The 23,406-nt window shown below is 37.7% G+C and overlaps 1 protein-coding gene across 5 annotated transcripts in view; it reads right to left on the bottom strand.

The window, feature by feature from the left end:
- Nucleotides 1-23,406, bottom strand: part of HMCN1 (hemicentin 1) — a 399,863-nt gene that overhangs the window by 200,742 nt on the left and 175,715 nt on the right. For 4 of the 5 annotated variants that reach the window (XM_074351803.1, XM_074351799.1, XM_074351801.1 and 1 more), the window contains exons 12-15: nt 14,545-14,686; nt 13,315-13,442; nt 10,902-11,015; nt 5,948-6,106 (exon numbers count right to left, since the gene is read on the bottom strand). In XM_074351803.1, the coding sequence (XP_074207904.1) occupies nt 5,948-6,106; nt 10,902-11,015; nt 13,315-13,442; nt 14,545-14,686 (543 nt within the window). Of the gene's footprint in view, nt 1-5,947; nt 6,107-10,901; nt 11,016-13,314; nt 13,443-14,537; nt 14,687-23,406 lie in introns of all 5 variants that reach the window. The other variant, XM_074351802.1, reaches the window with a different exon arrangement.

The raw sequence follows: 23,406 nt of genomic DNA, 5'->3' as shown, positions 1-23,406 counted from the left end.
TGTGTCAAATTCCAGTGTAGCGCACAATTTTTCAGTTATACATGAACATATATATATTCACTGTCACATTTTTTTCACTGTGAGCTACCACAAGATCTTGTATATATTTCCCTGTGCTATACAGTATAATCTTGTTTATCTATTCTACATTTTGAAATTCCAGTCTATCCCTTCCCACCTCCTGCCCCCTTGGCAACCACAAGTTTGTATTCTGTCTATGAGTATGTTTCTGTTTTGTATTTATGTTTTTTTTTTTTTTAGATTCCACATATGAGTGATCTCATATGGTATTTTTCTTTCTCTTTCTGGCTTACTTCACTTAGAATGACATTCTCCAGGAGCATCCACGTTGCTGCAAATGGCGTTATGTTGTCAGTTTTTATGGCTGAATAGTATTCCATTGTATAAAGATACCACATCTTCTTTATAGGAAGGTCTCCTTGATAACGTTAACATTAAACACTGGATAGGAATTACAATAACCATCACTTACACAGTCAGGGATTGTGATAAGTGCTCTCCATTAATTATCACACTTAATCTTCACACTATCTCTATGAATAATAACATTATTGTTATTACTCTAATTGTACAGAGGGAAAAACAGAGACACAATGGTTAATTTGCTGTCACGTGGAGATGAACAGAAGTGGGATTGAAAATTGGGACTCCAGAGTCACCTTCTTTGTCATTTGATCAGCCTCCCCTTTTTGATGGGTTCTTATCACTGCTCATATTCAAGCTGGTCATCAGGTTTATAAAGATGGGTGTGGAGATCACTTCTTTCCCTCGTCATGTGAGTTCTGGGACTTGGATGTACAGCTGTCTCCCAAGCAGCACTGGTGCCTTATTAACCTGGGCTAACGGACCTCCTTTAACGTTGCATTATTATTGCATAATAACTTCCACTATTTTCCTACTCAGATCCTATTCTCTGGACAATCAAAACTCCTTACTCTTCTCCAAACAAGGACTGACCTTTCTCACATCAGCACCTATGTTACCACCATCCCCTTCAAATGCGATGTCTGCTGTTGATCTCTGCCTAGTTAAGTAGCGACAACTCTTTAATGCAGTTCAAAAGGCCCTTCCTCAATGCCATCTCTTACCTTCCTAAATGGATATTTCTTCCCCCTCTGAGGTTTCAAAGAACCCACTCTGTAGCAGTCTCCATGGCAATGGGTACATTCATCCTCTTATTAGACTGTATGTTTAACTTTCCCCAGAGAATTTATATGCAACTGTATTTTTAACTTTTATAGCAACTAACATAGTACTTTGTACTTTGTGCATTATACATGATTGCTAGATATTTGTGAATGACTGACTCAACATTAAAACACTTCAACAATAACCCAGTATGTGTGTATCTTTGTGTATGTGTGAAGATAAGTATATATGATAATAACATTGATCCAGTACATTTGAACTTGCATTTTTGAAAAAACATGGCAGTTTCAGAAGCCCTCTTGTTTGTTTATTGATACTATGTAAAATAAAATTAAGTTAGATACTGTAATTGAGCAATGTTTAAAAAAAAGGAGTGTATCTGGGTTAGATTTCTCTTCATCCATCCATTATGTGAATTTGACGAATAAAAATAATAGGCAAAATAAAACATTTTAAAAATAGCTTATAAAGCAGCTCACTGCTTCTCCTAGGTGTGTAAGGCCTGGTTACTTTTCCCTGGAGTGATACTAGTCATTTATTCTAGAGCCAGCTGCTTGTCTGAAAAATAGAGGAATCAAAGTCTCAGGTCATGTTAGGCTCAGAGTATGAACAGGTGGACACTGCAGATGGGACAGAAAATAAATTCCAGAAGAACAGAAAAGATATGCAGAAGGCTGGGATTGATCAAGTATCTGGGAGAAAACCAAGCTTAGTAACACAGTAGAACACAGCCATCAGTGAAAACGGAGACAAAGTAGAATTTTCAGAACTAAGAAAGCCAAGAAAAAACTGGATTTAAAAAGGATAAGTGAAGGTCAAGTTGTGCCCATAAAGCTCAACTGAGATGGGAAAAGTCACCTGGGGTGAAGAAGCTTTGGGAACACCGTCAGGCACAAGACAAGCATAAGGTCACAGAATGTATGTACGGGCCCCAGAAAACAAGGCAAATGAGAGTAGCAGGCACTAGGTAAGCAGCCAAGACAGCACCAATGACAAGCAAACCTCAAAAGGAAGCAGCTCCTACCTCAAGCCAAGAAGACTTTTAAGTACTTCCTATTCCAGAGTGTGGCCAATTCATACTCCAAGTGAATTACACTAGGTGGATGGTAAAGAGATTAACAAAAAACCAGGGGGAAAGGAAGCAGAAGTGATTATAGTACAAACATGGAACATGTATAGAGGAGTTGCTTCGAGAAGTAGCTTAGGAAAGTTACAGCCCACCAGGTGGTTTCCAATAGCAGCTCCACTATTTCTTAGTCTATAAACCTGGAAAAATTATTTTACCTCCCCCAGTCTAAATGTTCCCATGAACAAAAGGAGGATAAATAATAAGTCCTAGTTCATGTTAAAAAAAGAGAATATTTATCAATCATTTCTCGTGTGGTCATCACTCAAATACTAACTATCAATGATCAGGAATATTATATAGTTAATTTATTAAATCATAGTTCTGGAATTCAACATAGCTACTGTTAGTTTCAATTTGGCTCCTGCAGAGAGTCTGTCAGGATTATGCTGAATCCTCTGTGATCCCCTAAATATCTGTGTGCACCCTGAGGACTGCACAGGGTTAATGCAAGGTACAGCTTTGCTGTCACAGGTGATTTGCCTGTGTGCACACATTATTTGGGAAATATGAAAGTTACCAACAGATTGACCATCTCACTCTAAAACATAGTCCGTAAAATTATTCCAGTTTCTTTAGTGATCATTAAATCTACCTCCGCTGTGGCAACTCTTGCATTATATTAGTCAAACTGAGAAGTTCTTTCCTGAAATGGCTGAGCACCTGGTTTTGGTTCTACCAAACCACAACACAGTCTAAGCCTAAAACACTGCCCTCTGTGGTGTGGACTACTACAAATAAACTCACTGCCAACTTTGTGTCTGACGTAGCCAATCCCCCGCTTTTCCAAATGACTGTAATTCACTACCTCTTTTAAAAAAGGATGAAACGTCTTGGTAACATTCCCTGAACATTGACCTGAAATGTCCAGAACTTAAAGCCATGAAAATGAGAAACAGGAAACAGGAGACTCACTACAAGAAGCTAAGCCTCAAGATTAATATTAAACAGACTTTTTGTTATTATTTTTAATCTAGTATTGTTTATGTGAAGTAACAGGCCCACAAAAAAACAGTCTGAAAGTGCAACTGGTTACATGACATGGATAAAAGCATGGTTTTCTTCCTAAGTCATAATCTACTTAAATTTATGTCCAAGAGTTTTGGAACTGAAATGAATAATTTTATGCACTAATAGTAGAACTTAAATCGTACTTTTTAAATAAAAAGCCCCTTCAAAAAAGTCAAGTTGAAATAGTGACTGTTAAAAACACAATGCTTAATCTTAAAAGCTGTGCCACCATTGTATGTGCATTTCTGTATTATTTTTCGAAACTCAAAGAACCAAAATGACCACTCACTGGGTAAAGTTAACGTTCCCCCATCTGATACATGTCCCATTAAGTATTTCAGAGGAAGAGCAGTGACCACGGACACACTGAGTGCACGTGGGTCATCAAGTCTCAATTCACCTTTACAACCAACCTATCAGGTAGTTACTATTAAAAGTCAGGCAGAAAACCCAGCCTCTCTCTAGAGCCCATTCTCCTACCCACTATATAAATTCTGGGGAAAATGTGTGTTTTTCGCTTGTTTGCTTTTAAATCTAAACACAATCATCACAATCATCACTGTGACTGTGATTTTCATGGTTCTTGGCGGTTACTTTGTCTGCTAGAATGTGTAACAATAGTTTTATGCGGACGGAAAAGTCTCATCAAATTTTGTGAGCTACAACGATCAGGATTCTAATGGTGAATAAGGAAATAGTTAAGGCCTAAGAGAAACATGAATGGCACTGGTGTTAATATTAAGTTATCTGGCAACTGTTCATAATGATCAAGGTTACAGTAAGCAAACAATTGAGTTTATGTAAGTAGTTCCACCAGGACAACTACTGGAATAGAAGTTATGAAAGCTATTCTTTTAGAGAGGTTCATAGAGCAAGAAGATTTTGAATATGAGTGAAGAAAAAATTGACAGCAAGGAATAAGGAATAAATACAAAACGTCTGCTAGAATGTTTCCTAATTTACCCCACGTCACTTCAGCACAGACAACTCTAATCCTTATATGGTTCTTCACTAATCAGAAGAGAGAACTTGGAAAGTCCAAAAGCTAAAAAAGATTATCAAGAAGGCAGTAAGTAAGCAAAGAAACATGTAAGATGTTTGGAATGTTTACAGTCTTGGAGGGGGTGAGGGTGTCATTCCTTTTTTGGCTGGGCTACTTCACACTAACTCTAGAGCTAGACAACTCCAAAAGAACACCGGGTAAATGGAAAGTATCTGTGCAGGAGAGAGGGAAACGCAGAGCCAGAACATGTTGAGAACTGAAACTCTGCATGTTTCTTGAAAACAAGAACTCTGTCTCTAACAGCCCTCTTCATTTGGGCCTTGAACTTCTAAAATCATTTCTTATGTTTTACACTCTGCTGGTAGATTCAGAGACCCTCCACCCAGAGATTTCAATCTTACTTCCAAGGCACTTCTCTTAATAACCAGAGGGTTTAGTCATGGTTCAAACACATCTTGCTGTGCGCTCGACATTCTACAGTGGTCTTTGTGGCTATTTCCAGCTTTGTTGATTCCACCCCAAGGGCATAATCACCAAGAATGTACAGTGTTCACCATACAGCTCAGGGGCATGGGGATCATAAAAGATCCCAGGAGGAAAAAAAAAAAAACTTAGTTTATATGAAACAAAATTCTAAGCTAAGAAGGTCAAGATTTTCATTTAAAGAACTAAGACAATAGAGAGAAAATGTTTTGTGTTACTCTATTATAAATAAAAAATGCATTTTCTTTGTAGTTCCTAACTTTTGTTGAAAAAACAAAAGCCAGCTTTGGCGTGAAAATCATCACATAAATGAAAATACAATTTAACGAAATGTCATACTTTATCAATTTAAGTGATGCAAACATTTGACATATCTGTTAAAATGAAGCTGCCAGGGTTCTTTTCCACACAAAACAAGCTCTGTTTTATTTCATGCGTTACCACATGGTGTAATTTTATTTTTTAAGAAACATGAGATGGAGAGACAAAGAAGGAGGGGAGGACCAAACTTCCCGAGTAATCCCACTGAAGCTGTCATGCACAAGCTGTATCATTCACATTTCAAATGACATTTATCTGTGGTTAGGATTTTATTTTATACACAGTGGAGTCACTGCTAGTGAATTAAAAAAAAAAAAAAAAGGAAAAGCACAATCTGCTATCTTTGCTGTCATCAACATCTTCAAATTATGGTCTAGGGCCAAAGTCTAATTTTTGACCTCCAGATGTTATACTTAGGAATTTGGTGTCAGAATGGATGAGTCCTGATAGGAAATGTCTGGCAACAGGTGGTACATCAGTCAAGCTTACAGACTCTGAAATCCAACAACCTGGGTTCAAATATCCAGGATCTGGCCCCCACAGCCCTGGGACCCTGGTCAAGTCGCTTAGCCTTTGTAAGCTTCCATTTCCTTACCTACATAATGGAGAAAATTATTGTAGCTTCCTCTCAGGTTTGGTATGAGGATAGCACAGTGCATGGTACCCAGCACTTGGTCAATGCTGACTACCATCATTACATTCATAATCTGAAATTCTAACTCTCATCTTGCCATTCTGACAAATGTCTCTGCCAAATGTTTCAAACTTATAAGCATGACCAAATACCAGGTCAATTTCAAAACAAACTTGTCTATCAGAGCTAGGATGCTTACAGCCAACGTCCAGAGTTATCCTGCCAGTTGCTCTTCCAGCATCATTGACAGCAACACATGTATAATCACCAGCATCCAGATCTTGAGTTTCTTGAATCTTCAAAAGTCCCAAGAGGGGGTCAATAATGAGAAATGTTGAGGGTCTCAGCTCAAGATCCCCTAAGTCAAAACAAGGGGAGAACATTAAGCACTAAAGTGTTTACCTCGTTGGCTACTGATTTGATTTCAAAACTTTTGAAGATAATTGATTGTCAAGTTTTTAAATACCAGTATCTGGCACAATGCAGCACTTAAACAATGTTTATGCAATGGAAGAATAGTGTTTCATGGTGATGAGTTGATTTATTAGTCTGTATATTTCAATGCGCTAACCTACAGCCAAACATCAGACCCTAAATGAACTACATACTAATATTTCCCATTGTGTGTGTACCTAAATAAGAACAAACTCTGAGGCTATGCTAGGGGACTGGGAAAGAGTGGCAGCTGTCATTGTGGCCGTGTTAGGGAAGAAGGGAATGAGAAGTTGAAGGTGGAAAAGTTTTCTACTGTCTTTGTGGCAGGATGAATTTCAATTACCCAGGAAATGCTCTGGAGGCTATGGGTGTTCTTAGTTTGGCTAATTGGCCAGGTTTCTGGTTTGCTGAAGGCTCTCAGTTAGGTTTTGTCCTGTGAGAGGTAGTAGCTACCTTGTGAGGATTCTAAGGATGGCTGGGGAAGAAGGAACCACAGCTGGCTAGAGAGGGTACAGAAGAGCTTGTTGAGAGAACAGAAAAAATGGATGAGGAACCCCTGATGATGGCTAGAGAGGGGTGTCATTACTTAAGTCTCCCATGATACCACTATCAAGTCTGTATTACACATCAAAGTTCTGTAAATTGGAGTTACAGGTTTTGGGTAAGAAACAGGCAGGGGATGAATGTGTGTAGGATGGAACCAGCCACTGAGTGTGAGGGTAGAATGACCCAAGAAAGATCAGCTGTATCTGGGCTGCCTGCCCCTGCAGCACCTCAAGTCCCCTGAGAACCATTTCTACTTGAAGGCAGGCAATGCCTCAACACACCTGTAAGTCAGGTAAGCCTGTCCTTCCGCTTCTCTTCCTCCAGGATTTCTCCTCCTCTAAGAATGAAATTAACCAGGATGAGGAGTATCGTAAGAAATAGCAAATACTGATATTTAGTGCCATCTTAGTGTCCTTATCTTTTTTGTTTCTTTTCATAAAGGGTGATATCAAATTCTCTGTAGGGATCCTAAAAAATTCCAGAGGCGTAAGGGCTAGTGCTCTTAGGGTTTCACAGTATGCTGAGATGTCAAGTCTGAAGAGGCTCTCTCCAAAATGCCATATACTAACCTAGCCACGTGCCCTGGACCTGAGGACTGTAGAAGTAACTCCCTTAGCTTTTAACAGGCTAAATCCCCAGAGCTAGAAATTCCCCAGGACACTACATAAAGCACCACCCAACAGACTTGGGGCAACAAACAAACCATTCTCTTTTTGTTTTTATAATCTGGAGAGGAGAAGAGGTCAAAGGAGCCATAAATTTAAAAACACACAAAAAATTACATTACTGTCAGTGCCAAAAGTATTTTTCAGCATTCCAATATTTAAAACCTCAATCATCCTTTTAAGCTTGCTACTGCATACCACACGAGAATGAGAGGAGCAGCTAAAGCTGGGTCTGTGTGCCTCTGGGAAATTTTCATAAATAAAAGCAGATGATGTTGACATAAACTTTCCTCCCACTAAGGGAGGATGTGATGTGACCGAGCTGCTCATCAGGCATTAAAATGTTTGGACTAAAATGCATTTAGGTTTTTGGAATTTACTTCTCCCTCATTTCTTCTGTGTATGTCAGAGGACAGAACAGAATGAAAAGAAGATCCTTTTTGCCAGTAGCTTTTTTCAAAATAAAAATGTTTAAAGAACAGCAGTGATGAAACAAAACATCAATTGGAAAACACTGGTTGTATCAAGTTTGAGTTTTGATCACATTTAGATTATCTCTCCTTTCTTGGTTTCTACTGGACAGTTAGTAATGAAATTATTGAGAAGCCATAGAGAAATACAAAACTTTGAGAGGAAAATGAAGTAGGGAGTATTTAGTTTTAATATTAGATAAGATTAGAAAAATGTTACACATACATAATAAAATATATAAACTTCCCTGACAATCTATTCTGGGATTTAACAATCATTTCCATTGAGGAGGGTTCTCCTTCTGCTGTGGTTCAATTCAACTCTGGCTCTGTGATCTAAGGACCGGCAGAGAGACCATCACTCATGGCATAAGACCCTGTAAATTGCTGATGGTTATTAGTTATTAAGTGGTTCTCCAAAATGTCTCAAGACCCTTTCACACTCTTTAAACACTACTGGGGACTTATCAGAGACTTTATGAGGATTTATTTATTTGTATTTAGCATTTTAGAAATTAAACTATAAAAAGTTAAAATATTATGTATTTATTTTACAATAACAAACTCATGACATTTTAATATAATAAACATATTTTATGAAATAATTTATTTCCCCAAACAAGAAAAAATTAGTGAGAAAACTGGCATTGTTTCACATTTTTGCCAATTTCTAGAATGTCTAGCTTAACAGAAGACAGCTGAGTGCTTATATTTGTTTCTGCGTTCACTCTGTTGGATACCACAGGTCAGACAGCCTCCAAAAACTCCCCTATACAGTCATGAGACCATGAGTGTAAAAAGACAAATAACATCTTGGTATTATTAGGCAAATAATTTTGATCTCATAGATTCCCAGAATTGTGGGGAACCCCCAGGGATTCCCCATGACCCTTTAACTACCATCAATCTAAAGAAATAAATCCAATTTCTTTAATACTTTACCAGAAATATCCTTTATATAACATTGTAATAGTGTCCTTGATTCTTCTTTGAACCCACTTTATGTTGCTCATTTCTAAAAATTAAAAATCGAAAATTGTGGCGGGCCTCTGTACTTAACGGAATTCCTTTTCTCGGATGATCTGAATGGAATATCCTTTATTAATAAATGGTGGTTGCCAGGGGCTGCCGGGCAGGGGACATGGGGAGTTGTTCAATAGGCATCAAGTTTCAATTACACAAAATGAGTAAGTTCTAGAGACTGCCGTACAGCAGTGTCCAGAGTTACCAATACTGTGCTGTATACTTAAAAATTTGTTAAGAGGGTGAGCTTATGTGTTCCCACTATCATAAATTTAAAAATAAACAACCACTTTCTTTATTCAACCAGAACTGCCTGAAAGAAAGGGTATGAAGGAAAAGTTATTCTTGGGAGGGAAAGAACTCTTCTTCATCCCTATGGTTTTCACAAGGTAGGATTTTCCTAACCTGCTCGGTGTCTCATCCCCAGCAGAGGTGGGGAAGGCAGGTCAGCTGCCTCCTTCCCCTTTCTTTCTGGAGCCACCCTGCATGTAGAAGAGTTGGTCCCCTAGTTTTGCTCTTTATGATCCAGTCTCTGCTGATGGAGTAAATCGCCTGCCTGGGACTGGGAGAGTAAGCGGGCCCGACCCTGGGGCTCAGGGCAGCTCTGCAGATTGTTGTTGAACATCGGAGCAGATCCCCCAACATGGCCTGTCAGCGTTTAATGACCACATTCTAGCTCTGCTGGTTCATAACTCAGCCAGAGAAATGGGATATTATTTACTGGGCCCAATGAACTCCAGTGATGGACTGACTGACATCTAAAAAAAGAAATACTGCATCTATAACACCTTTTTGTTCTGGATTTGCTTAATTATGATGTGCATTTGTAACTCCTATCTATTTCATTTACAATTCAAAGATTTAAATGTTTTAAGTAGGAAAAATTAGTTTATGTTGACTGAAATACAACCAAAACCTATTTAAGAAACAAATCCAGAAATGCTTTCTTATCAGAGAAAAAACGTGATGACTAGAAATCATTTCACATGGAAAATTATGAAAATGACATTATCTCCTGGTTTCCCTCCCTGTTTTTGATTTGTGTCATTTAAAAGTATGTGTTTTCTACATAGAGCCTTTCTTTTTCACCTCATGTTCCCCAAGAGTTTGAACCCCAGCTGAATTCACGATTTTGTGATTATGACATCAACCCGTTGCTATGGGAATGTCTGTGATTTAACAAACAGAATCATAACAATAGTGCTTTGTACTATTTAGCATTTTTCATCTGAAGATTAGAGAGTATTTTGCAAACAGCATCTCCATAATCCTAGCAACCTCTTGTTAGGCTATTTGCGAAGTTTTCTTTCTCATAGAAGGGAAGAGCTGAGAGAGAAACAGAAGCAGGTCATTTTACACAAATACCTGCTGTCAGCCTCTGAGCCCGGACCAGGACCCAGCGGCATTCTCACCAAGGAGAAGCAGCACATCACTGTTCTTTATTACAGACTCATGGAGGCAGAATCTTTGTACCACAGAGACAGGCAGATAACTTCTGTACTTCATGCAAACACCTACCACGCATGATGAAGCTGAGCCCCAAATACACTTGTCTTTCAATAACAGATGTCATTCAACTGTCAGTGCCCATGTGTCTTTATTTGGGCACTTTATAGGAAATGTCCTGGAGAATCTAGAAAACTTTCTAATTGTGAGAGCCATTATCTCTAAGAAAAGTAAAGTGAAATCAGTGAAGCTATTTTAAACATGAACTGAGTATTCTTGGACAATTTTCTACAGGAAACAATCCTAAACTAACAAAGACAACGTTCAGCTGGATTAGCAAAGGCGAACTTTTCCTGCTTTGATTTTCACAGTCCTGTAATCCATACCAGATGTCAAACGCTGAAATTCAGAGTTCAGAGTTTTGAACTATCGTCTCTAGTGAGACCATAAACACATTTTATTGAGGCTGCTAAGTCACACAACACAACAAATTTTTAACAAATCATTTTTATCTGAAAGAGAAAACACAACTAAGCGAACTAGACATGAACACACTTAAGAAATGTACCTTTGAACCATTTAACTTGAGGTGGAGGAACTCCAGAGGTTTTACATTCCATGACCGTTGTATCCCCAAGGGCAACCAACAGCTCGCTCTGAACTACGATCAACTTTGGGGCTTCTGAAAACAACGAACAGGCAGATGGCTGACATACAGCACAATGCTACATGCACCTTGTTTATGTTTACTAAATGAACCAATTAAAAAAACTACTATTTATATGCTTATAAACAGAAAGAAACTCTTACAATGTATCTGTACACAGATGTATGAGACAAAAAGATCATCTACTAAGGCCAAAAGGACATTAGGCAAAAACAATTCTGATGAAATAGAGTCCAAAAATTTAGGAAACTAATTGAAAGGTTTTTATGAAAGGAAAAAAAAAAAAAAGGTGTATAAGGAAGGAAAAATCTTGGAAAGCTGAACACATCTCATAGAAGCAACTGAAAGAAACAGAGGACAACAGTAATAAAAATATAATCAAAAGAGCTATGATGTTGATACTGTCTTGGGTAAATTAAGACTTGAGGGGAACATAATTGCTGGTGAAATATGTTAACAAATTGTGACTTTAAAGATATTCATGTCTATGTACAGAGGGAGAGTTGTAGTCTAAGGCTAAAATTTGCATCTATAAAAAGTAGAGACTCCAGCTTTTGACTCTGTTTTTCCCTTTGATGCTGAATGTAGACATTCTCTAAGTTTCTTTCCTTAACTCTGTTTGATTCACCTCTTTGCCTAACACTTTAGTTCACTCACATTTTTTCCCAACTAAACTTCTTAGTACTTCCTAATGTCTATTGAGGTAGTTTTAAACAAAGCCAAGAGTTAACTTCTCAGAGATCAGGTTACTCCTTGGTGAGAAAATTTTCAGTGATTCCATTTCATAATTCTCTAGTTTGGCTTTCAAAACCCATAAACCAGTGCAAGGCTCCCTCTTGAACTTCACCCTCCATTACACTTCCTTATTTATCACAAGTTACGGAACCATGCTGGCAGTCCTAACATGCCCTGTTTTCTCCATCCTTCCTGCTTTTGCTCACGTTGTTTCCTCTGCCTGAAATGCCCATTGCCGCAACTCTTCAAATCCCACTCATTCTTCCAGACTGAGCTTAAATCCTGTCTCCTTTGAGAAATCTTTGCAAATTCCCCAGTCAGAATTAATCTCTCCCTCTTTCAACCTTCCAGGCTTCTTTGTCTGCCTTCTCATACTTCTTTATGTATATCCACACCCATTATTCAAGCTCTTGAAGAGTAAGGACAGTATAACATACATTTTTAAATTTTATACTCCACGACCTCTAGCACAGAATTTACATACTCTGGGTGATTAATTAGTTAAATAAGCGGGTAGAATAGTTTGGCTTCTTTGTGAATGTACCAAAATTCATTTCTGCAACGCAGAATCTGTTTCAGCCCCCTTTCTACAATTCCAACTGTCTGTTCCCCCTCCACAGGGGTGTTCTGTGAATATTTTTAATTATGTCTAAATCTGAGCCTGTCTTCCCTTCTAAACATATTTGCCATGTGCCTTCCTCATTTCTATAAATGAGACCACTTCTCTCCAACTTTTAGATTCAGTGTTCATGACACTTTTGTTACTTCCCTCATCTGTACACACCAATACAGTTCTCAACCTTTATTGTGGCCCTTTTATATTCCTTCCTCTCCACTACCAATTTTACTACCTTACTATGAATGATGATGAATAAGAGTAAGTGAAAGGGTGGATTGCTAGTCGTTAATTATTCACAATTTACAGTCTGACATCAAGCATGCAATGCCCTTGTCCTTTTCTTGTCTAAAAAAGACCAAATTAAAATATTCTATTCCATATTCCATATTAGAATATGTAATTATAAATATATATGTTAGAATATATTATATTCTGCTATAGTATAGAATATTATATTATGCTACAGAATAGTTGCCATGAAGTACATCTTTGAGTTTGGAGGGGAAAAACGGAAGATTAAGAGCAAAAATAATGTCCAGACAAGCCAAATGACAGAAATATTATAGATACTATAACAGAAATGTCATAAACAGTTTTGAATATAAGTGGAAAATATAAAATGCAGGTTGAGGTCAACTAGAAAGAATACAGAATTTATTAATTTGTAAGTGAAATATTTCAAAGAGACAAACCATGGGAGGACAGAATTCTGTGGACAAAATCTGCAACTCTTTCATAATCTGGAAGCTTCCTTGATTTCTATTAACTAATGAAGCTATTCACTCCTTGAACTTTTAAACTTAATTGCAGTGTTTGCTTTAACCAATGTGTGAAATGAATAATAAATTATATGACTGGTTATAACTCATTCCTAATATTAATTTTTCAGAAAAGGACTTTGACGTTGCTTGTTATGATATTCATCGTATTTGAACTGCCTTTTAGACTGATTATACTTGCCAATGTATCTGAGGGTAGAAGTCTGTTTATCTGTTCCAGCTGAGTTACTTGCCAGGCAACCATAGATCCCTGCATCTTTGGGAACAGCATTTTTGATAAGTAAGTTACCTTCTGAGGTCATCCTATATCTGCAGACAAAAAGGAAATAAAATTGAAAATACCCTAATGATAATATCAAGGAACTAAATAATCTTCCTTTCAAATGCTTTTAAATGTTTTAGAGTTACATTTTTGGTACTGATTGCAGAAATGATTAACATCATTATTTTATAAGCAGAAATTTTATAATAATAATAATAACAGTAATAGCAAAAGCAGCAGCATCAATGATAATAGATCCCACAAACCCAGTACCTGCCACGTGCCAGGCCTGCTCTAATAGCTTTACGTTTATTAATGTTTTAAATCTTCCTAACAACCCAATGAGTTAGATACAGTCATTCTCCCTGTTTTACAGATGAGCCAAGAGGTTATACAACTTGCCTCGAGTCAGGGCTAGGAAAGGGATGAAGTGGAATCTGCACCCAGGCAACCCAGTGTAAACTCCTAGGCTAAACGGCCCCTCAAAATGAAAACCTGAGAGATGCAATTCTTCATGTCACAAGTCACAAGGGAGCCTGTGAAGCCATCAGGAATAGAACCTGCCTCACACCCCGGCCCTCGTCCTCATGCCAAACCCAGAGTAATGGAAGCCCAATGGCTGGAAACTTCATTGTTTATGCCCCATGTGTTCATTACTCTCTTTGAGCAGGAAAACGATTCACTGTCTTTTAAAAGCATCCAGCAGAATAAAATGCCTCTCAGTGTAACACGGCAAACAGTGAACAGGAGTTATAAAGAATGTCTGCCCACACTTTAATCAGTGCTACTGCTCGGTCCTTTTGTCTCTCCCTCTCTCTTCTGTCAGTCCCAGGACCAAGCCTTCACAAGATGGATCAAAAAGACACATTACTTTACCCCCAGGAAGTTTATCATCCCCATTTCAATTATTCATGGTAAACCAATTGTTAGGGTGTTATGTTTGCAAAAAAAAATTTTTTTTTGAGAAGCACTTATTCTCAGCTCTTGAATTCCAGACTTAAGAACCTCAGACTCTACACATTCATCATTTGTCATTTTATTGACATTTCCTGGCCCAAACCTTAGGGATTTGGTCAGATTACTTTGTTCAGAAATTTCACCAACTTTTCTCACTCAGTAAAAACAAAGAACATGATACAAACCCAGTACCTGTGTGAACCCATGATAAATGTATCATTCATGGTCCAGGCGATCTTTGGTTTGGGATAACCTGTTGCAGCACACATGATGGAGACCTCAGATCCTCCTGTAAAAGACTGATTCTTGGGCATCACAGTGACTTTGGGAGGTTCTGCAAATAAAAAAAACACATATAGTGAAATGTCAGCGATTTTAAGAGCTCCCTCTGTTGGCAGATTTGCAGGCTTCTCACTATCACACCTTTATTTTTTCAGTTGTATCCATTTAGTTATTTATTTGGCACTTCCAAGAGCTCATTCATAAACAGTAATGATGCAGACTCAGCAGACTTGCTCCCCAAGGTCGGCAGGAGCAGAAGACCCTGATTTCAGGCTCCCTGCAGCCCAGGTAGTACAAGACCTGGGCACCCCCCATCCCACTCCACAGAGCCCCTCTTCTTCCTGAAAGACCAACACAGACTATGGCTGGGACCCCAAAGCCTGCCTCTGCATCTCACAGCCCAGGCACGACAGCAGAGGGCCTCATCTCTGGCCGTCGGTCCAGAGGCCTCGCAGCTCAGCCCAGCCCTGTCAGTCCATCGGGAGCCCCAGGCCTGCTCCTACTCTCAGATCTTGGAGCATGTGGATGGGTGAGGCCTTTCCTTGGGAGCTTGGTGGGGGTCTAGCACACTTTTCCTTTGAGGGGACATCAAGGGACCTGGGTTTGAGCCAATGTCAGAAAGAGGCTTCCACCTTCTAGGACCCAAATGTAAAGGAGGGATGAGATGGGAGAAGAACACAGTGATATTTGGCAGGTGGGTGGGGGCCCCTCTGTCCATTCTCTAGCCAGGAACTGCCTCCTGCCCATTCTGTCCCCAGCTCTTGCCCCATCCATGGCCTTGGCTACTGGGCTGGCTGGGCACCAGGCCCTGCAGTTGTTCTGTTTTTCGGAGGTGCCTTGGACATGTGGAAGAACGTGGTCCTCATGGACTGGCAGCAAGAGTCCAGAAGCTGAGAGACATCAGCCACAGGGAGGCTGCTGGTGAGGATGACATCCAGCACCTCCACCTTGACCCTTCCTGAGGCAAAGAGCTTCCCCTTGGGGTTGTAGAAGGAGTAGAAGGTGGAGTACAACACACAGCTGAGGAGAAACTGGACTTAGATCATCAAGTAGAAGGTACTGTTCTTGAAAGGTGGCAGTTCCCTATTTTCATTCCACGTGCCCTCGGGGTAGATCCACACTTTGAGGTTCTCCCTGACCATGCTCTAGCCCACATTGGCCATCACAGTCCTGCTGCACTGCTGGTTGATAATGGTGCCCAGATGGCACCAGCCTCAGGCTCCCTGCCTGGGCTCTGGCTGGGAAGTTGCTCTACGGATGACCCCCATCAGGGATCTGGCTCGAACAGTGAAGAGAAACCAAAAGTACTGAAAGCACAGGACGTACATTGTCTTTGAGAGTAAAATAAATCTGACCCCAATGTAGTGTTTCTAGTCTCTACTGGTTACCATGGGACCACTTGCTACTTTGCACACACCAGCAGGCCCCTGGCTTCCGTCTGCTCATCTAGAGCTTCAACATAAACCTGTTTTCAGGAAAACTCTCTAGATAGGGCTTTTTGCCTCTTTCTAAACAGTGAACATAGGTTTGGAGCTAACCTCATCCTGACTGCTGCCTTTGTTTGAATTGCTCTTTCCCTTTTTATTTATTAGATTATAAATCTGTTGAGGTTGAGGCCATGTCTTTCATATCATTCCATACTCCAGTATATCTCACAGTGTCTAACATTCCTTTCACGTCATTACAGTGACTGTAAATAACACACACTTAAAACTGTTGATGGAATACAGGTCATTCCTAAAATGTAACTTGGCTCTGAGAAGTTTTATGCCTGCCAGCCTCTCAACATCCTGCTATACTAATCATTTGCCTCATGCCCATGGATTCCCAGGACCTTAACTAAATAGAAAATATCAATTACTCAAAGTACTTATTATACTCCATGACTATGGCAAAAAAAAGACTTTTAAAAGTGAAATATTAAATCAGAAATTTATTGTCAAAAATAATACAAGAATTCTGTGGGGTAACTCAGATGTTCATATATCTGGTCTAATCAATTATATGTTCTACATCTATACTACTAGACAGTAAGAATTAGTCTTCAAAGAAGGTATCATCAAAGAAATATTTAATAATTTTCTTTATTCTTAAAATCTCATTTTTAAAATTTTATTGATGTATAATTATAATTGGCTCATAATACTATATATCAAATTCCGTAATTAGAGATTTTTATACATTAGGCACCATACAAGTTATTATAATATTGAGTATATTCCCTTTGCTGTATATTATATCCCTGTGACTTATTTATTTTATAACTGGTAGTTTAAATAACTTGCTTAGTGTAAATATCCCCCATTAAATAAGATAAATAAAAGTAAAATCATGTCCATAATGTTTGAAATAGATGTCATGAGTATAAATAAAAATAAATTAATTAATTCAACAACATGTGCTTTTTGAATGTTTAGGTTCCAGGCTCTGGGCTAACTTTGCAGGGATACAGTGAAGAGCCAAAACAGACATGGTATCAGCTTTCCATTTAAATGGGTTTCTACTATAAATGAAATTGCGAATTCAATTAGTCAGTTAGATCTGGATATATTTATGATGGATCTTTATTATAAGTTGGTCTGCAAATTGTGGCTTAGTTCCACCAAGAAAAACTAGTCTGAGGAACCCTCATACATCTGAAAGAGACAGAAGTGGTACCACTGGACTGGGCAGCTACAACACAGAACAAACCTAATTCGTGCCTAACTGCTAGCAGCTTATAATCGCCCCCTTTTCAATTTCCTGTTTACACTGTGTTTTTCAAATAATCTTTGTCTTTGAAGTTAATGTTTAAAGGGCTTTTTTTCCGGCCAGCGGACTTGGTTGATAGCCTCATTATTCCATGGATTATTCTTGGTGAACATACAGCTAGAGAAATGTGTGAGGTCAAGGGCAACTAGCCATGGCCAGTAAGTTCAAACTGTGATTCCATCTGGAGTCCATCAACTCTGAAATGCTGGAGAACTACACATGCAGTGGGGGTGTTGCTGACAATCTTCAGGGAAAGAGGGGGGAAAATGAACATGTTTTTCTTTGGTATTTATTGAATGCCCACATTTACTCAGTCTCACCTTTTTAAAATAAAAGGTTTCTCCTCTCTACCTCATTTTAACATAGGATTGCTGCAAAGATTCAGGAGCTCTTAGGATTTCTGTCTAAACATGATGCCTTCCAATGGAGGCTGCCAGAACTGGCCTGGCATCTCTCCCAGCAAGAATCCCACTGGTAAGCTCTGTAGTTCAGATATCAAAGCGAAAATAAATGTCAGTTACCCAAACCAGGATGTAGAGAGCTAAGAGGTCGTTTTTCAAATAAAGCCTGGATATAGGGTGCTGCTTAGGGTCATGAAATAAGTCTGCGTGCAACATACAAATGGGATGACATCATCCCACAGAAGGTGAGAAATTTACCACTGGCCTGGAAAGAATATTTCTGCCGACGATAAGAAAATCAGAAAGGATATGAACAAACACAGGGAAGCAGAATTGGATTTCTACCAAAAACAGTTGAATAAAGATGATCAGAATGATTCCATCTTTACTTGTTTAGGTTAAATAAGGATGCAATAGACCTCACTATAATTATTTCAACGGTTAGATTTTTTTTTTCAATTCCTAGAAAAAAATTCCTCTTATTTTAAAAAAGTAGTTTTAATGGAGCAAGAATAAGGAATTTAAGAACCATTGTTCAATTCTTTTGAAGTCCAGACTCCACTTCTAGGCTTTGGGGAGAAGCAATCCATTCTTAGTTGGTTTTCAATCTCCTTTCAGCACCATTATCATCAACATCACTACTGTCAATCATCAGCACCACCATTATAAATAACAACGAAGTATTCACGAGCCAAAGCAATGGGACGTGGCACTCCGATAGGGAATAAAGCATTAATTCATTCAATCATAACAAAAGCAAAATATGTAAGTTTTTATAATGCCTCGTCAATGATTTTTAAAAGTCAAACATAGATTAGGATACTAAGAATAAAAACTACTACTTTAAGATTTAGGTGTCTTAACATACTATCAATGCAAAGGTTGGCAAAGTGAATTATAGGAGGACATGAAAATAGCCATTGCTCTGTCTGCAAAGACCAAGGAAGAGAAATCTCACCTAACTCTTGAAAATCTCCAGTGTCATCTTCACAGGCAGGAAGCATACTTCCTAGTAGTGGTCAGTGGGGTCTGATTTGCCGCTATTATGTCTCCGGTAGGAAACTCTCAAAGAAAAGACCTAAGGCCTTTCTCTTCAAGGGGGATTTAATTACCATCAACAAATTAATCAGATAATGGTAATAATTTGAATTACGTAAGCAATAATTTAAAATATTTTTCACCACTGGTATACTTAGAGTACTTGGGCAAATTTCTGTTTTCATTCTTTCACAAAACAGACATTTATTTAGTATCTGCTAAATTTCAGATACTTTATGACCTCAAAGATCTCAGAGAATACTGTATACCAAAAGATATTATCTACAGTTAGGGACTAGACCTCTTTCTAGTAGTCAGTTCATTGAAAGAGGAAAGTGGGTAAAAGTTACTGAGTGCCTATGTGCCAAGTACCTAACTCTAGACCCATCATTTATTTTCCTCAATAACCCTACGAAGTGCTACTGCCATTTTACAGATAAAGCAACTAGGACTCGAAATGGTTAAATAATCCATGGTATCTGGTCTTTACCTAAGGGGGATAAATAATAGTATCTAAATTACAGGGTAACTGTGGAGTAGCTAAATATACATAAAAGACTTAAACAATTTCTGGTATGTGGCAGCCACCATGCAATTTTTGCTATTATTTATATTCCATTTTATGGTAAAGTGTGACAAAGAGTGATAAAATAAGTACTATAGTATTTAAAACACATATATACAAATGTATTATCTAGATATTTACAAGTGAAACTTGATCATAATTCTCATGCTTGTAATATTATATTTAGGTTATGTATCCTACTAAGAAATAATACTTATGTTATTTGATTCTTCTGAAATTTGAGACATTTCTAGATACTCAAAATCTATTAGAAATTTCAACTAAGATAGATAACTTTCATTTTACTGATGGGAAAAAAGCTTGCTAATACCTATGTCACCTGGCACATGTTAAAAAAGAGTTATGATGATGTAATGAGCATATGGTTATGATAATTTCATACTTAGTGAAGTAATTCTGGTCATTAGGGACTTACTCCATCAATCATCTTGAGAAGTATTTCCTTTTTTATTGCAAAATTCTCTCTGGTGACATGGACTAATGAGTGACAGACATCTACCCTTTCCAGACACCACAGAAGACAAATTAATACTTCTCATATTCATACAGACATAACGCAAAGGAGAAAAGGAGGCTCTGACCTGCCCTTTGTGTTCCATGTGGCAGCATGTGACTGTGGAGGAAATGGCAGCTCTACACTGAATACGCTTAAATTTAACCAGGATGCCTGTGTTCATTTTCAGCTTCAAAAATCCTCCTCATAAAGGAGCAGTTAATGGAATCAATAGAAACTTTTTTCTGTTCCCAGATAAATAGGAAGATGGTCCGTTTTAAACAAAACTTTAAGCTCATATCATATAAATACCACTCCACTTATTCTAACTTTCACTTGTAAGCCTGACCAGTACAAGCATTTGGATTTTTAGCAGTCACTGTGTCACCTTATAAGTGAAAAATTGCTTTAGCCTATTATCATAAAATTTTGCAAAACTCACATGGTATAATTTTTAAATTAGGGTGAAATTGTTTAAAAATACTTTTAAAATAACATGTCTGTAAATTTTTCATGAGATAATCAGATTTTGTTATAAAATATGGTTGAAATAAAAGCAGTTATATGTTGGTATGTGCTTTAAACAGGAAGAAGTACTTATCTAATGAAAACTGAACGTGTTCATGTGATTCAAATAAGCCACTGAAGTTAACGTGGAAACATGAAAGATAAGGTTAGTGACCCCAGTCTTCCCTATAGTCTGTGACTGTTAGGTTTAGGTCCATTCAGCAATTAAGGAGCACACATCTTTTGGGTACAACTATGTTTTTATCTCTGTGCTAGGCACTGTGATTTAAAAAATAAACAGGGCAGTACATATCTTACAGCGCATACACTACGACTGGAGGAAAACAACTAGGCATATGAAGCTGTTCATGACCATATGCAAAACTGTGTGGCAAAAAAAGAAATAAGACTATGTTAAAGGGGGTGGGAAGGGATACATTTGGGAGTTGGAGACTCTGCAAATATTAACCACTATATATAAATAGATAAAAAACAAATTTCTTCTGTATAGCACAGGGAAACTATACTCAGTATCTTCTAATAACCTTTAATGAAAAAGAATATGAAAGTAAATGTATGTATGTATATGCATGACTGGGACATTTTGCCAGAAATTGACATGTTGTAAGAGACTATATTTCAATTTTTAAAAAATTGAAAAAACTTAATTATATCCCAATTAATTAATTAATTAATTAAGTTCTACAAGATACCAGGAAAGGAGGTGATTCATGAGAGGGGCTTAGCCGTATACACAGGATTCAGACAGGGAACACTAAACTCAAACAGCTCTATATGCTAAGTCACAGAACTGGAAGGAGAATGATGTCATTTGAAGCAGCATCCTGGAAAAATCCTCTCCAGGATTTAAATTTTCCAAAACTGAATCAAATTTCAAAACTAGCTCCTTAGGTGCACTGGCCGTATTTCAAGTGTTCAATTGCCACATACAGCTAGTAGTTATTACATGGGACAGCAAAGATATATAAAATTTCTATCATTATATAAAGTTTTATTGCACAGTGCTGATAGAAAGAAAGTCTATCACATCTCAAAGAGAAGGTCATTAATTCACTGACTTACCACTAAGTGCGTGCACTCGCAATCAATCACACAGGCAAAGACTAAATACTGACAGTTATGTGCTGGATTTGCAAAAAAACTCTATGCCCAAACCCCAATGTGATTATGAAATTCAGCTAATAAGAGAAAGGTACTAATTTCAGAGACATACAATGATAAACTCAGACTACGTTCTATCCTAATGACAAAATCGTAATGGCAAATACCCATCAAGATTTCTTTTCTTAAAAATTTACAACTTTCATTTTTCTAATGTAAGATACAAGAATATGTAAATGTACCAACTGTTTGCTGCCTTAAAACCCATTTTAAGTAATTCCTAATATAAAATTACCTATACATTAACATTGTCTCAATTTAATGCTATGTTTCTTTCCCTAACAATATATGTTTCTTTCCCTAACAATAACAACAAATCATGAATTCAGGACCTTCTTTGGATAATTAGCCAAAACAGATCAAGACAATAAATATGATTGATAAGAAAGATGGAATTTTAAGTTTAATTTTTTCTTACTTAGAAAATGTTTAACTAAATGATAACTAGCATTGCCTACTGCATTGTCTGTTCTTTACTGGTTCTTCTTTATAACACTTTTTCCAAAATCACAGAATTTCCAGATAAAAGAGAAGTCCAAAGTTTAAACTTCTATTCTCATTTGACTTGGAAAAAAGTGGCAAATCATAACTACCATGATTAGTTCTTGGCATATTAGGACATTATTAAAGCTTTACATATATCTACATGTATCTCCTGATTCAGACTCAATTATGGCAAGACTATCTTTTGACTATAAAAATTATGTGATTATGTACATTCACACAACAGAATATTTATTCAGTGCTAAAAAGAAATGAGCTATCAAGCTATGAAAAGGCATGGAGGAACTTTAGTGAAAGGAGCCATTCTTGAAATGGTTCCTGACTGTATGATTCCAAGTATATGATATTTTGGGAAAGGCAAAACTATAGAGATAGCAAAAAGATGAGTGGTTTCCAGGGGTTGAGGAAGTGTGAGAAACAAATGAATAGGCAGAACAGAGAGGATTTTTAGGGCAGTGAAAATACTCTGTATGGTTACTGTAATGATGGATACATGTTATTGTACATTTGTCCAAACCCACAGACTGTATAACACCAAGAGTGAACTGTAATGTAGACAGTGTGCTTTGGGTGATTATGATGTATCAATGTAGGTTCATCACTTGTAACAAATGTACCACTCTGGCGGGAGATACTGGTAATATGGGAAGTTATGCATGTGTGGGGGCAGGGGGTATATGGAAAATTCTGTACCTTCCTCTTAATTTTGCTGTGAGCTTAAAACTTCTCTGAAAAAAAATAAGCTTTTTTAAAAATGTGGTTACACATTTAATAAATGGATAATTTTACAAATTATCATGCACTCGTCATAGAATCAAAAGCATGTGAAAGTGGATCTACACAGTACTTCTTGGAGGAAAGATTTTTAAATCTGGCACTTAATTTATTTTGCTAGGCAGATTCATATGCTACCTTAGTTATCTTATCAGGGAAGCAACTCACAATGGGATTGAAAGAACATTTAGTCTTGGGAGTCCAATTTGAGTCACAACCTCCCATCCTTCCAGCTGTCACTTCCTGACTCCCACACTTCCCTGCTCCAAGTTCATCACGTCCTCAACTCCTTTGAACCTTCTTTTTTATTCCAATCTATCAGACCATGAATGCCTTTAACACTCTCTTCTTCCTTTATCCAGCCTAAACCCCACAAAGCATTACTGCAACCTTTTTTCCCCAATTACCTTGTCTTTTTGCTGAACCAACATCACAAAACCACACCTAAATGATTCTTCTACATGTATATTGAAAAGATAACTGAAGACAGCAAGAAAAAGACCATCCATCATGCAGCCAGAGCTCCCTATTCAGCT

This window comes from Camelus bactrianus, chromosome 23 (assembly GCF_048773025.1).
Source record: "Camelus bactrianus isolate YW-2024 breed Bactrian camel chromosome 23, ASM4877302v1, whole genome shotgun sequence".
In the NCBI taxonomy this organism is placed as follows: domain Eukaryota; kingdom Metazoa; phylum Chordata; class Mammalia; order Artiodactyla; family Camelidae; genus Camelus; species Camelus bactrianus.
The sequence above is the reverse complement of the archived record's forward strand: the minus strand, read 5'-3'. Positions and strand labels throughout refer to the sequence as shown.